General features: G+C 41.3%; 1 protein-coding gene across 5 annotated transcripts in view; it reads right to left on the bottom strand.

Annotated features, from left to right (window-relative positions):
* The window catches only part of TENM2 (teneurin transmembrane protein 2), a 1,082,146-nt gene that overhangs the window by 238,302 nt on the left and 828,057 nt on the right, over positions 1–15,787 (bottom strand). For all 5 annotated transcript variants that reach the window (XM_073355925.1, XM_073355928.1, XM_073355933.1 and 2 more), the window contains one exon: positions 5,491–5,729. In XM_073355925.1, the coding sequence (XP_073212026.1) occupies positions 5,491–5,729 (239 nt within the window). The remainder of the gene's footprint in view (positions 1–5,490; positions 5,730–15,787) is intronic.

The following is a 15,787-nucleotide window of genomic DNA, read 5'->3' as shown; positions in this document are numbered from 1 at the left end:
CCGATCGCGGCTCCCACTGGCCGTGGTTCGCCGCTGCAGGCCGCGGTTCACCGCTGCAGGCCAATGGAAGCTGCGGGAAGCGGCACGGGCTGAGGGACATACCTGCTGCCGCTTCCCGCAGCCCCCATTGGCCTGCAGCTGCGAACCACGGCCAGTAGGAGCCGCGATCAGCTGAACCTGCGGACTCGGCAGGTAAACAACCCGGCCCGGCCCGCCAGGGGCTTTCCCTGAACAAGCTGCCTCCCAAGTTTGGGAAACACTGGTCTAGTGGATTCACTAAACTTTCACTTAGGATTCCCGCTTCTGAAAGATTCCTTGTTATCTATTTTTATGTCTTTGGTTATTTGCTCTTTAAAATACCCCTCCTTTAGTGCACAAGGACATGACACAAAAGTGATTTTTAATTGTTTCCCCTTTCCACCAATATTCCTTTTAAAAACCTGCTTCCTCCTCCTGCTTACTGGACAACTTCATTGTGTTCATCATTCTCCAGTCAGGATAATGGTTAAGCAACCGCCAACACCTCTCTACAAACTGACCATTAGCTTTATTCATGTGAAGTTATAAACCATTCCTCAATTCTCAAGGGTCAATGGATTGTCTAATATAAGTTCATAAATAATAAGAAATGACAGATTATAAAGTAATAAACCATCCAGTGAAGCTTTGTTTTATCCTACAGGAGCCTAAATACCAAAGATAAATATATTTAATCATCCATCATTTCCAAGTTACATCCGTGATTAAAACATTGAACATGCAGTATATAGTTTCTCATTTGTATAATTGCTCACATAGACAGCTATTACATCTTAGCTGCCAAGTTCAATAAATAACATGGTTTCCAAAAATTTTTCTTTATATAACAAGCTTAGCCTGTTGCTAATTTGAGGTTTATTACAGGAGATACATAATTATCCCTGTACTACCTATTAGGCTGCATAAAATAAATGAAAGTTTTTTACTCATACACAGGGACACTGCCATACCAGATCAGGTGAATGATCTGTGTGTTGCCATACCCTCCCCGAACAGCAGCCAGGATAAGAAACTTCAGAAATAGTGACCATAATATAACAACATTTAACATTCCTGTGGTGGAAAGAACACCTCAACAGCCCAAAACTGTGGCATTTAATTTCAGAAAGGGGAATTATGCAAAAATGAGGTTAGTTAAACAGAAATTAAAAGGTACAGTGACTAGAGTGAAATCCCTGCAAGCTGCATGGACACTTTTCAAAGACACCATAATAGAGGCTCAACTTAAATGTATACCCCAAATTAAAAAACACAGTAAAAGAACTAAAAAGAGACACTGTGGCTTAACAACCATGTACAAGAAGCAGTGAGAGAGAAAAAGGCATCCTTTAAAAAGTGGAAATCAAATCCTAGTGAGGTAAATAGAAAGGAGCACAAACACTGCCAAATTAAATGTAAAAAATGTAATAAGAAAAGCCAAAAAGGAGTTTGAAGAACAGCTAGCCAAAAACTCAAAAGGTAATAATAAAATGGTTTTTAAGTACTTCAGAAGCGGGAAGCCTGCTAAACAACCACTGGGGCCCCTGGACGATCGAGATACAAAAGGAGCACTTAAAGACGATAAAGTCATCACAGAGAAACTAAATGAATTCTTTGCTTCAGTCTTCACAGCTGAGGATGTTAGGGAGATTCCCAAACCTGAGCTGTCTTTTGTAGGTGACAAATCTGAGGAATTGTCACAGATTGAAGTGTCACTAGAGGAGGTTTTGGAATTAATTGAGAAACTTAACAGTAACAAGTCACTGGGACCAGATGGCATTCACCCAAGAGTTCTGAAAGAACTCAAATGTGAAATTGCGGAACTATTAACTATGGTTTGTAATCTGTCCTTTAAATCAGTACCCTATGACTGGAAGATAGCTAATGTAACATCAATGTTAAAGAAGGGCTCTAGAGGTGATCCTGGCAGTCACAGACCGGTAAGTCTAACTTCAGTACCTGGCAAATTAGTTGAAACAATAGTAAAGAATAAAATTGTTAGACACATAGAAGAGCATAAATTGTTACGCAAAAGTCAACATGGTTTCTGTAAAGGGAGATAGTGTCTTACTAATCTATTAGAGTTCTTTGAGGGGGTCAACAAACATGTGGACAAGGGGGATCCAGTGGCCATAGTGTACTTAGATTTCCAGAAAGCCTTTGACAAGGTCCCTCACCAAAGGCTCTTACATAAATTAAGTTGTCATGGGATAAGAGAGAAGATCCTTTTATGGATTGAAAACTGGTTAAAAGACAGGGAACAAAGGGTAGGAATAAAATGGTAAATTTTCAGAATGGAGAGGGGTAACTAGTGGTGTTCCCCAAGGATGAGTCCTAGGACCAATCCTATTCAACTTACTCATAAATGACCTGGAGAAAGGGGTAAACAGTGAGGTGGCAAAGTTTGCAGATGATACTAAACTGCTCAAGATAGTTAAGACCAAAGCAGACTGTGAAGAACTTCAAAAAGATCTCACAAAACTCAGTGATTGGGCAACAAATGAAATTTAATGTGGATAAATGTAAAGTAATGCACATTGGAAAAAATAATCCCAACTATACATACAATATGATGGGGGCTAATTTAACTACAACTAATCAGGAGAAAGATCTTGGAGTCATCGTGGACAATTCTCTGAAAATGTCCACGCAGTGTGCAGCGGCAGTCAAAAAAACAAACAGGATGTTAGAAATCATTTAAAAAGGGATAGAGAATAAGACAGAGAATATCTTATTGCCCTTATATAAATCCATGGTACGCCCACATCTTGAATACTGCGTACAGATGTGGTCCCCTCATCTCAAAAAAGATATACTGGCATTAGAAAAGGGCCAGAAAAGGGCAACTAAAATGATTAGGGGTTTGGAATGGGTTCCATATGAGGAGAGATTAAAGAGGCTAGGACTTTTCAGCTTGGAAAAGAGGAGATGAAGGGGGGATATGATAGAGGTATATAAAATTATGAGTGGTGTGGAGAAAGTCAATAAGGAAAAGTTATTTACTCGTTCCCATAATATAAGAACTAGGGGCTACCAAATGAAATTAATGGGCAGCAGGTTTAAACAAATAAAAGGAAGTTCTTCACTCAGCGCACAGTCAACCTGTGGAACTCCTTGCCTGAGGAGGTTGTGAAGGCTAGGACTATAACAGGGTTTAAAAGAGAACTGGATACATTCATGGAGGGTAAGTCCATTAATGGCTATTAGCCAGGATGGGTAAGGAATGGTGTCCCTAGCCTCTGTTTGTCAGAGGGTGGAGATGGATGGCAGGAGAGAGATCACTTGTGTTCTTATGACTACTGCAGAAACATACCAAGTAAGACAGAAACTGCAGAACCATGTGTTACATGCCTGACAAGTGCTTTCTCCTATGGAGGATGATCTTCCTGTTAGACTAAACTGCTAGAATGTTGCCATATAGTCAAAGGAAGCTGTGGAGTTTGTGCAGATTGCCATAAAAATGATTGCATTGCTGTGGGGGCTTGGAAAGCCCAGTAAGTTATGAAATTGTCTTAGTGACACTAATATTTGTAGGCACTTTTCTTCTTTAAAAAACACATAAGATGACAACTGCAGACAATTGCATTAGGGGACAAACTAATTAAAAGTAAAATAAGTAAAAACAGGAGAGCCCCCCAAAGCTCAAGGAATGTATTCGAAGAACTAGTTAAGACTGCATGAAGGGACATAAGTGTTAGGATATAGATATTCAGGCCTGTCTGCAAAGGCCTGTACTTTAAGAATTTAGGTGTATTCTTATCACTTAGCTAGTTATAGAGGTATAAAAGAAAGAATCAAAATCACTGTCTGCTGGTGTAAGGGCCTTCTCTTACTGTGACAGTCTGAGGCCCTGTTCTTAGGCTAAGGCCTTTGGCTAAGCAGCAGAGGCAGCCATGAGCTGGGAAGTGAACAGTCACATCCTCACATTCCAAACTAGTCACATTGAAAGAAGGTGCTACTGGGCTGTTAGGAATACAATCCTGTCCTGATAGTGCCTATCACCTCCAGAGAAAAGGAAGTGCCTAGAAAATGTAAAAGGAAACTTAGTTTGATAGGTTTCAGAGTAACAGCCGTGTTAGTCTGTATTTGCAAAAAGAAAAGGAGTACTCTAAGGTGCCACAAGTACTCCTTTTCTTTTAGTTTGATAGCATCCTGTCTGGCAAGAACTCACTTATCAGTAGCCGGGATGTGAAATCCTCACTTCTGTATTGTTTTGTCATTATAGTTCCCACTTTGCTATTGTTTGTCTGTATAATCTCTGTCTGGTTCTGTGATTGTTCCTGTCTGCTGTATAATTAATTTTGTTGGGTGTAAACTAATTAACGTGGTGGGATATAATTGGTTACATAATCATGTTAGGATTGGTAGTTAAATTTCAGGAAAATGATTGGTTAGGGTATAGCTAAGCAGAACTCAAGTTCTACTATATAGTCTGCAGTCAATCAGGAAGTGGGGGTGGGCATGCGGGTGGGGGAAATGGGAACAGGGAATGGGGGTAAGGAAATTGGAATCATGTTTTGCTAAAAGGGGAAATGGGAACAGGGAATGGGGCTGGGGAAATTGGAATCATGTTTGGCTAAGGGCAGGAAAGGGAACAGGGACACAGGTGTAAGGCTCTGTGGTGTCAGAGCTGGGAAGGAGGATACTAAGGAAGGAAACTGGAATCATGCTTGCTGGAAGATCACCCCAATAAACTTCGAATTGTTTGCACCTTTGGACTTCAGGTATTGTCGCTCTCTGTTCATGTGAGAAAGACCAGGGAAGTGAGTGGGTGAAGGAATAAGCCCCCTAACAATAATATAGGGTGGTCAGTAATACAGATCATGACACAATGAGAGAAAAGTAAAAGTGAAAAAGAAGTTTTATGTATGCTGGTTCTGTCTGAGAAGCACTCATGAAAGTGTAGAACACAGTTCTCTCAGAATATGCACCAGTCAGTTGATAGCACATCACAAAAGCGTCAGCCTGATTTGGAGGAATGGCAAAATGTGCATACCTGCCTGATAAGGTAGCACCATACACAAAATACTTTAAATCAGAATGTAGCATCACAGCAATCATGTCTTGATGTCCACAGCCCCCTGATGTCTGACAGCTGACCAGAGCTCTAAGATGATGATATGCTTCTAAATTTTGGAAAACATTTTAAAAAAGTATTTTGATCTTTTATAAGCAAACAAATTTGTGAAGGGATTAAAACAGCCTTACAGTTGAGTTTTGACTTGGCGTGACAACTGTGATGGGATGTACAAACCCTACAATGGGCAACCTGGGGCTCAGCCTGAGGGCTGAGCCTCTTGATCCTGAAACACCCAAAAACCGTAGAGCCTGGTTAAGTGCGGAGGTGCAGCCCAGGGGGTGCCTTGGCATAGGAATCCCAGGGACTCGGCTCAGAAAAATTAAACATGATTTGGCAATCGGAAACAGAACTTCTTACTAGCTTGTGTGGGATAAAGTGAAAGATGCACTTACCTATGAAGTAGGCCAGCAGGATGGCAAGCAGAACTGCAGCAGCAATAGCTGATAAAGCAGCACATTTCCAGCTACAATATTTGGAGGGCTTTTTCAGCTTGAACGCATTTCTGGAGAAAGTATTTCGAGGCAACAGTCTGGGAGGTGGTGTGTAAACTGTTCCTGAGGTCAAAGGGTATCCAGGGGAAGAACTACTGAACAGAGGGGTGGTTCCAGAAGATGTCTTAAACAAGAAATGCCTGAAATGCAAGAAAAGAGACACAGTTAAAAAGGTGCAATACTGTAGTTAGAGAAGAGTATCTCCTCTCTGTGCCTTCTTTCATTATGTCTGGAATCTCCTCTCTGACCTGGTTCACAATTCTGCCATCATCTTTTCCTGCAAGTCACTCCTTGCAACAGTACCTCCAGGAAGCCTACAGACACTTGTTCCACCCTATCTGCTTAAAGAAGTGTTAACAAAATTGACAACAGAAAATGATAAAATAATCCAAGTACAAATCCTGGAACTAACACAGTGTGTTTTAAGCTTCCTCATTAAATCACTTTACTTTCTGTATCCCATCCGCCATCTACACGTTGTCTATTTCAGCTGTAAGCTATTTGGGGCACAAGACTGGGTCGTAAATTTTAGGCTGTCGTAACTCCACTGACTTCAGTGATGCTACTGCTGGTTTACACTGGATGACAAAATAGAATCAAATCCCCTGTGTTCTCACTGTCTGTAATGTGCCTAGCACACTTTTGGCAGGAATAAAGCCAATGATAAATAAACAGTAAGAATATCATCTACAATTCTTGCACTTTATATAAAAATAAAGACCAGATGCAAATAATCAGTGACTCCTACAGAGAAAAAGAGGAATAAAAACACAGCTATTCTTAATTCTTCCTCTCCCCTCTATTTTTAATTGAAAAATAAAACAACCCAATTATTACGTTAATGACAGAGGCCAGCCTGGTAGTAACATTCAGTTATTTATGTAACGGGTAGTGCATCGGCAACAATTGGGCAACACTATCACAAACTGTCCTACTGCTGTGCCTTGAAAACCTGATCACAAGGGGACTACCTCTGGGGAGGGTCAGAGGATAGTTCAAGCTCCTTCCAGTCCTTGAAAAAAGAAAAGGAGTACTTGGCACCTTAGAGACTAACCAATTTATTTGAGCATAAGCTTTCGTGAGCTACAGTTCACTTCATCGGATGCATTCAGTGGTTTCCACTTCACTCCGATGAAGTGAGCTGTAGCTCACGAAAGCTTATGCTCAAATAAATTGGTTAGTCTCTAAGGTGCCACAAGTCCTCCTTTTCTTTTTGCAGATACAGACTAACACGGCTGCTACTCTGAAACCTTTCAGTCCTTGGACTCCCTGCTGAGTGTGCCAATATAGATTCTAATTAGTTGCATATGTGGGGGCGCTTCTGGGTCTGGGCATCTATCCACTATAACCTGGAATGAGTTCACCAACTCATTTCACATAAGCCATTGAACAGTCATGGGATAGTAACATTTCTAAATTTAAAAGCATTTATTTTTACTTGTACTATCCCTGTCTGCCACAACAAATCCCAACAACTGCAAGGGGAAAGGAGAATTTTATAGGAAAAAAATTAATGACATCTGAAAATCTGGGATCATTACCAACCTCTTAATGCCACAGAAGGTTATACTTTAAAGTATAAGATATGGCCGTGAAAAAAGCTAATGCAGTCTTGGGATGCACCAGGAGAGGTATTTCCCAGTTGGGATAAAGAGGTTTTAGTACTGTTATACAAGGCACTGGTGAGACCTCATCTGGAATATTGTGTGCAGTTCTGGTCTCCCATGTTTAAGAAGGATGAATTCAAAACTGGAACAGGTACAGAGAAGGGCTACTAGGATGATCCGAGGAATGGAAAACTTGCCTTATGAAAGGAGACTCAAGGAGCTTGGCTTGTTTAGCCTAACTAAAAGAAGGCTGAGGGGAGATATGATTGCTCTCTATAAATATATCAGAGGGATAAATACTGGAGAGGGAGAAATATTATTTAAGCTCAGTAACAATGTGGACACAAGAACAAATGGATATAAACTGGCCACCAGGAAGTTTAGACTTGAAATTAGACGAAGGTTTCTAACCATCAGAGGAGTGAAGTTTTGGAATAGCCTTCCAAGGGAAGCAGTGGGGGCAAAAGATCTATCTGGCTTTAAGATTAAACACGGTAAGTTTATGGAGGAGATGGTATGATGGGATAACATGGTTTTGGTAATTAAATATGCATGGTAAATAGGCCCAATGGCCTGTGATGGGATATTAGATGGGGTGGGATCTGAGTTACCCAGGAAAGAATTTTCTGTAGTATCTGGCTGGTGAGTCTTGCCCATATGCTCAGGGTTTAGCTGATCGCCATATTTGGGGTCGGGAAGGAATTTTCCTCCAGGGCAGATTGGAAGAGGCCCTGGAGGTTTTTCGCCTTCCTCTGTAGCATGGGACACATGTCACTTGCTGGAGGATTCTCTGCTCCTTGAAGTCTTTAAACCATGATCTGAGGACTTCAATAGCTCAGACATAGGTGAGAGGTTTTTCACAGGAGTGGTGGGTGAAATTCTGTGGCCTGCATTGTGCAGGAGGTCAGACTAGATATCATAATGGTCCCTTCCGACCTAAATATCTATGAATCTATGAATAAATAAAATATAGCTCCACTTTTGCAAGGATGATCTCTTAATTCATTGTGGGTTTAGCTGCAACCTGACATGGTGTTAGTTTAGACCCCAGCCTGCCCAATTAAGTGCCTTCTGGTATCACCTGAGATGCACTGTCAAACTGTGGCATCTGTTTAGTTATAATTCTCAGACCTGGAAGTGATATCACTACACATTCCTCGTAGCTTGAGTTTGATTAAGGCATGCAACTAGATCCAAAACCTACAACACCTGTGTGTTTATTAGTTTAACTAAATCCCTATCTTTCCAAGTAAACATCCTTTCTTCTCTTGCAGGCTTAGATGGCTTTCCTCTGGAACCTACAGTCCAACTAATATTCTGAATTCAACACTGTGCTAGTCTTAGTCACGGTCTTGGCAATGACTGGTAGCAGAGTAGAGCTTAATAAGCATTCTAAATCTGTATGGGAGACACCTGCCAGAGTTACAACTACAAGGAAAGAGAAAGAAAATAACTGGCATGAATTCTGCAAGGTCCTGAGTGCCTCTTCCAATCAAAACGTGTTGAGGGAGCTGAGCAATTTGTAAAATTGGGCCCACAGTCTTTACTAGCATTAGGTCTTATTTCAGATGTGAGAATGTGAGACTAATGCTAATGGTCTGGAACAAACAAGTAGGTCACTATCAAATCACTTATTATGAGCTTTAAAATCAGTATTTAGTCACCATTTATTATAACAATGATTTGGAAGTCTGAAACCAAAATCTGTTTCCCAAGTATATTTCCCCCATCATTACTCACAGGCACACTCATTTATCATTACACAATTTTTTAGAGGACACTGAACCATTTGTTTCTAAATAAAACCCAATATATAATTATGTGCCTGGACTTTGCAAATAATCATAAGAAAATAAAAGGCAGACTGTGCTGTGGCTTTGCCAACTTTGACAGTCTCAATTTAAGACTACGGATTGGAATTTTAAGATGGTCCCTGAAAATATGCCTTGCTTATACAGTCTGATGAACACTGAATCAGTTATTTTTGTTCACTGCTTAGTTTTTAAAGAACACAAAGGATCATCTAGCATTTTACCATTAAATCCAAATACAGCCCTGATGGAAGTGGACACAATGTCTGCCAATTTCAGAAAGAGGTGCATCCTCTCACATCAGTATTAGTATTTACTTATACAATAAAAATCATTGAAAAGCTCCACAGAAAAAACTAAATAATCCGCAGTTGTTTTTGAAACCATAGTATCTGAGACATTTTCACTTAAAAAAATAAAAATAACTTCCCTATCCTGGGCTGTTTGCGAAACAATAACTAAAGGAACAGTATCATTCCAACCAATTATTTAATGGGGAGTGTTCTCCAATTAATCTTCCTGCCAAAGGACATTGCCATTCTTTACTGCTTGTAGCTAATATTGCAGGGGTGAGATTGGTTAAGTGTCAGAAACATTACAAACCCTTGTTTTCCACATTTTTATAAGTGGACTATAAAATGTGCTCATGGCAGAAGCTCCGATTAAAAGGTTTCAACCCCAACGTGACCTACCCTTTCAAATTAAAAACAAATCTTTCAGACTATATGCCACTTAGAAGGTTGCAAGAAATAACAGGGAATGGTTTCAGATGCTTTTTACTGTCATAACAAGACCAACTTTCATTAATTAAAATTAAAATGGGGGGGGGGAGGGTGAAATAGGACTGGCTGAGTTACACCACTGCTCTTGAGATTTCTATTCCTCTTGTTTGAGTGACAGGTTGATCACTCATAAGCACTTTCATTAGCGTCATCCCAAACTCCCCCTCAAATCCTCATTATACCAGCACCCCTTTCCAGTTTCAAGCCTAAAGGGCTTAATAAACAGTTTTTCTGTTAGCTTCTTTTTTTTATCCCTTGGAGCAAAGCTCAGCAGTGTCAAGAGGCACAAAAGTGCAGTCCTTGTGTTGCCTCGATCTGAAGTGTCAAGGTTTTTAACCCAGGATCTCTAGGTGTTGTTCAGCTAACAGGGCGAGCTATAGTATATAAAAAAAGTTTGAATATAATGCATTGTTCAAGTGAAGTTAGGTATAGTGAAAATCTGGCCACAGTGAAGTAGAAAATGAATAAACATATTGCATAGTTTCAGTGGAAAGTGCCGCCTCCCCCCCACCAAGGCTATTAATCCCTAATAGATTTTTAATACGACATGTGCAGAATGAAACTTTATGAAAGGCAAGTAAGAGATTTAGATGAATGCATGGAATTGTGCTATTCCCATATGTATTCCTATAGGTGAGGTAAAAATAGACAAGATACTTTTGAAAAAAAAAAAACCCTTTGGATTTTGTCACATTTTATAGGTCCTGTCTATGTCCTTTGAAAGCTTAGCGTTTATTGTCTTTAAAGGAGTACTTTTTATAAAGTGGCAGCCAGTAAATGGTATAGTACCACATAAAACTTTGGTAATTAGGTTTTCAAAGTTATAATAAAACATTTAACTAGAGATATGTTAAATAACCACCAGGCTATTCTACATAATTGGCACTCTGTTAAGAAAAAGATGAAGACTAGAATAGCAGAGGTAAAGCAGGTCAAGAAGGAGGAGCATTCACAGAGCTGCACAAGAAAATTGGAAAAGGGAGAACTTAATGGTTAATATAATGGCCTTTCATACTTAGAGCTTCCATTTGAGCCCAGGTTGAGCTTTTAAAAGAAATTAATTGACTTTCCCAGGTCAATCCCTAAATACCAGTGATCTATATAGTCAGAAAAATCTCTGGGTGGGATTTGACATGCTCCAGCACAAATAGTTGTCTGTGGACCAAGGATGAGTGCAGGCCACAATTATTTCTCAGTATTAACTAGTGTATTCATGGTTAGATTGGAGACACCTTGCACCATGACTGCCTACAACAGTGTTTCCCAAACTTGGGACGCTGCTTGTGCAGGGAAAGCTCCTGGCAGGCCCGGCCGGTTTGTTTACTTGCTGCATCCGCAGGTTCAGCCGATTTTAGCTCCCACTGGTCGCGGTTTGCTGTGGGATGACGCTGTGGGAAGTGGCGCGGTTTGAGGGACATACTGGCCACTGCTTCCCACAGCCCCCAATGGCCGGGCACAGCAAACCACTGCCAGTGAGAGCCGCAATCGGCCGAACCTGCGGGCGTGACAGGTAAACAAACTGGCCCGGCCCAACAGAGGCTTTCCCTGCACAAGTGGCGTCCCAAGTTTGGGAAACACTGGCCTACAACATACAATGAAAAAGAAGTCACCTCTTTCACTGCCCATCCAATTAACTTTAAACAGTCCACATTGTTAAGTGTAAAATTGTAATTAAATAGATAAATCAATAATCAGTTGTCCTAAGTGTTCTCTGCAGCTGACTGGTGCTACAGAGAAGAGCACATTTTCTACCCTAATTAGCATCACAGATCTTAGCACCAAGACAAGAATTCCTCTATGAAAACAATACACATCAAGTTAAGTGGCACAGTAGATTTAATTTACCTTCCACGGATAAAGAATGGAACTAAAATTATGTTTGGGAAACAAGTGAATTGAGTTTGACAGTGTCAGACCAGTCTATAATAGCTTTTTGTCCATATCACAAAACTATTGTGTGATTCTGCATAGCTGGCATTCTCTGCTCTGGAACAGGCCAAAAGTAGAAAAACAAGGATACTGCAATTCAGAAATTGAAGTGTGTAGGGAAAGTTATGGGAGTAAATCTCCATACTGTGTATATATTGTGGTAGAGTTCCGATCTTGTCCTCCTGGGTGCCGCGCTTCCAGGTGGTTTATGCTAGCTTCAGAGGCTCACTGCAACCCTCCACGTAGCCCTTCTCTCTCTCTATGGTCAGGGATACAGTCTACTCAGCACTTTTCATCATAAGCCAGCAATGGAGGTTGGTGAGAGAATTCCCAGTGTCTCTGTTGCTCCTACGGCCTCATGCCAAAACAGTTTAGCCTCCTGTCCTGATGTCTTCTTTTGAAGACAGGGGTATAGATGCCAAGACAGAGAATCTGTCTTCTCATGGAACAGATTGATTGTTATCAAGAGTAGGTCCTGGATGGTTCTCTGCACCTTTCTAGGGAAACCTGAGGATTTTAACCATGAGTCTCTCCTCCTAACAGTGGCTGAAGCCATTCCCCTGGACACAGTATTCAGAGCATCCACTGTGGCCTGGAGGGAAGTTCTGGCCACCAATTTGCCCTCATGAATTAAGGCCTGGAAGTGGTCTCTATCCTCTTCCAGGAGCTTGTCCTTAAAATCTAGAAACTTGGTATTGATTCCAGCTGGGTAGGGCTCCCATGGCCTCCAGTAGTGCCAGTGGGATGGAACAACCAGCAGAGGAGGATTCCATTGCATAGGGCACCACCTATTGCTTAGCCAGTCATGTCTTGTCAGAGGCAGAGATTCTGATCTTCTAGGGCTTCTGTCTGGGGCTGCCTCTTCCTGGTACTACCGAGACTCCTGAGGAGTTTCTGACTCATTGGAAGAAAAGGCTGGAACCTGGCTACCAACGGAACTGATGGTACTGATTGCTGCATACCAAGGCTGGCAGATGGGATGGGAGATCAACTCTGCATCCTTGGAATAGCCTCTTTGTCTGAAGTAACAATGTTCCAGAATAGAGACAGTCCTGACAGAAGGGGTGAATAAGGACGGGGACAGCAAAAATGTACTCCAGAGAGACAGGTCTCAGACTACTGTGGAGTGTGGGGAGAACCCATTGGTGGAGCTGTCTGATCCAGACCATCCCTAATCACAGAGAAAGCTGGATCCAACAGGGCCACGTTATTATAGACACCATGTCAGCTCTAGATGTGGAAGGGAGCTCCAGAGGCTGTTTATCCTTAGCCTTAGCCATTGGAACCGGTGCCAAAACTGGTGGATCCATACCCTTGCACATCACTGTCTCTTGCCAAGAAGATGTACTCAGACCTACGTCTTTAGTGCCCCCATGAGTACACTCTCCCAACTTTGATGGTGTCGGGGAGGGAGCAGTCTTCACTGAAGATTGTTTGTCCCTACACCTATGAAGGTGCCCCTTACTCTCAAGGGAAACCTTCTCTTTAGGCTCAGAAGTCTTAGCCTCCATTCCTGAGCTCGTGCTTGGAGGGGGTCCCTCCTGTGATGTACGGGACGGGCCCCAGCCTGGATCTGACTGTGATCTCATTGACTTCCCCATCCGGTGTTTCTTAAGTCTCAGTTCCCGACCCTCACAAGTTCTGGGGGGAAAGGAGTGGCATAGGGGAAAGGAGTGGCACTTGGGCTGAGATGTGAGCCTCACCAGGGAGCAGAGACAGTGTTGATGTTAATCACTCACAGAAAATGAGCAAGAGTAGAAAACACAGTTTTTGAAATCTGGAACCATGGGAATAATCCCAGCATTCTTGGACAGGGTGGGGAGTCCCTAGGGTGGGACAAAGGGGAAACAACTACACTATACCATTTACAATATATTTACAGAAATGATGCAGTAGAAAGGAGCCAAGGAAACCAAACATCAGAGGGGTAGCCATGTTAGTTTGGATCTGTAAAAGCAGCAAAGAGTCCTGTGGCACCTTATAGACTAACAGACGTATTGGAGCATAAGCTTTCGTGGATGCATGAAGTGGAAATTTCCAGAGGCAGGTATAAATATGCAAGCAAGAATCAGGCTAGGGATAACGAGGTTAGTTCAATCAGAGAAGATGAGGCCCTCTTCTAGCAGTTGAGGTGTGAACACCAAGGGAGGAGAAACTGCTTTTGTAGTTGGCTAGCCATTCACAGTCTTTGTTTAATCCTGAGCTGATAGTGTCAAATTTGCAAACAAAGACTATGAATGCCCTTTATGCCCTTGGTTTGAAGCACGAAGAGAGCTATGGTGCATGTGCAGACCAATGGACACAACTTGCAAAAAAATTCTGGATTCGGTATGCCTGTATACCCAAGTGAGGAATACACATAGGTATGGTCACTTGAAGAACTAGGATGCAGTGAGGACTGTGATATGATGGGTCTCATTAAAGAACATTTAAAAATCTTCTTTATGCATTTCAAATTGGTGGTGGTAATCTCTGAAATTTTCATTGGTCTGAGTTCTGGCTCATTGTTTCTCTCTCTTCCCATTTATTAGTTAAGATTAGACAGCATGTTCTTGTTGTCAGGTTCTGGGCAGAACTATGCAGAACTTGGCGGCCAAGTTTACACAGCAGAGGATCTTTGCTGCCTGTGGAAGTCTACCATTCTGGTGGTGCCTTCATGGCATGTAGTAGTCAGCTTGTTTGGTTTAGATATTGGACCTTTTAAAAATATGCGTTGTTCTGATTGGTTTATTCAATAACTTGGCTTCTAATAAAAGCTTGGTGGCAGAAATGGCCACTCCATTAATGAAGTAAATAAATACATATATTTCAAAGCAAAAATGTCACCTTGATAAGAAAGGCTGTAATAAAGCTTGGACCATTGACTCTGGTCTCCAGCGTTTTTCAGGGCTAGACTGTTACATGCGGCAAATAGCACATGTTTAGCATTCATAATGAAGGTGAGGGGCACATCTATGATTACGCTGAAGTAGATCCAGATTTAGGAAGGGATTTTAGATCCTGGTGCAGCAGATACCAAGTTTATTATTCAAATCTGTGTATGTGTGGGTAGTGATAGTCAGACCAGACTTTCCTTTGCAGAGATGATCCTCAGAGTAGAAACACTGTGTCTGCTGGCAGCAATGCAACAATGCTTTGTAAGTGGAGATACTTGTAATGGATAAAGATACATAGGATATCTACTTAAACATAGACAAGAAACACAACAAATAAACAAATATTAAATTACTCTTTTCATCAAGAAAAAGGATCTTCAGAAAACAATCCCTTCTTTATGACAACCTCCCATGGACCACCCCCAGTGTAAATATGGAAAAATCCACTGATTTCAATGGAGTTACTCTGGATTTACACGGGATAAACTGAAAGCAGAATCAGGGTCATGTCAGGTCTGAATCTGATCTCTTTTACACCAATTTAAAGTAGGAGTAAATTAATTGAAATCAATGTAATTACACCAGAGTAAAAACAGTGTGAAGATAATCAAGCTCATAATCCTCAAGTGACATATTCAGCTCTCATGTATACTGTTGTATATCCAAAGTCACTTAACACATGGCAACTGAGTTATTCCAGATTTATACTGGTATACTGACAGCAGGATTTTGTGTCCAAGACTGTACCATCAATTCTGGCTCTGATCATCTTGAAAACATGTATTATGATAAGTTTAAAATAATTTATTACTTTTGAGAGCACCTCCACAGGTGCAATATAAAACCTCAACTCAGATCGATGTTCCTGCTAACTGCATCACTATAATAAATACACCATAGATTAGGAAAGTTGGTCAACCTACAATCACACACAGTCAACTGCGGCTTGGTTCACAAGCACATAATGCATTGTCACTGCACTCTTCTCATCTGCTCTCGCCTCCTAAGAGGCAGATTGCTTGCAAGAATTCAACAAACAGGAACAACGGACAGGGCAATAGGATGGAGACGATACCAAATACTCTGATTTTCGCACTCGCCAAGTCATTCAACACTTTAAAACAATAATGCAGCCCTTCCTTATTGTGGGAAGCTAGTTACAAACACAACCAAACAAACACACAAAAGATTTT

The sequence above is a fragment of the Lepidochelys kempii genome, chromosome 8 (genome assembly GCF_965140285.1).
Source record: "Lepidochelys kempii isolate rLepKem1 chromosome 8, rLepKem1.hap1, whole genome shotgun sequence".
Taxonomy (NCBI): domain Eukaryota; kingdom Metazoa; phylum Chordata; order Testudines; family Cheloniidae; genus Lepidochelys; species Lepidochelys kempii.
This window is presented reverse-complemented; position numbering and strand designations above follow the sequence as displayed.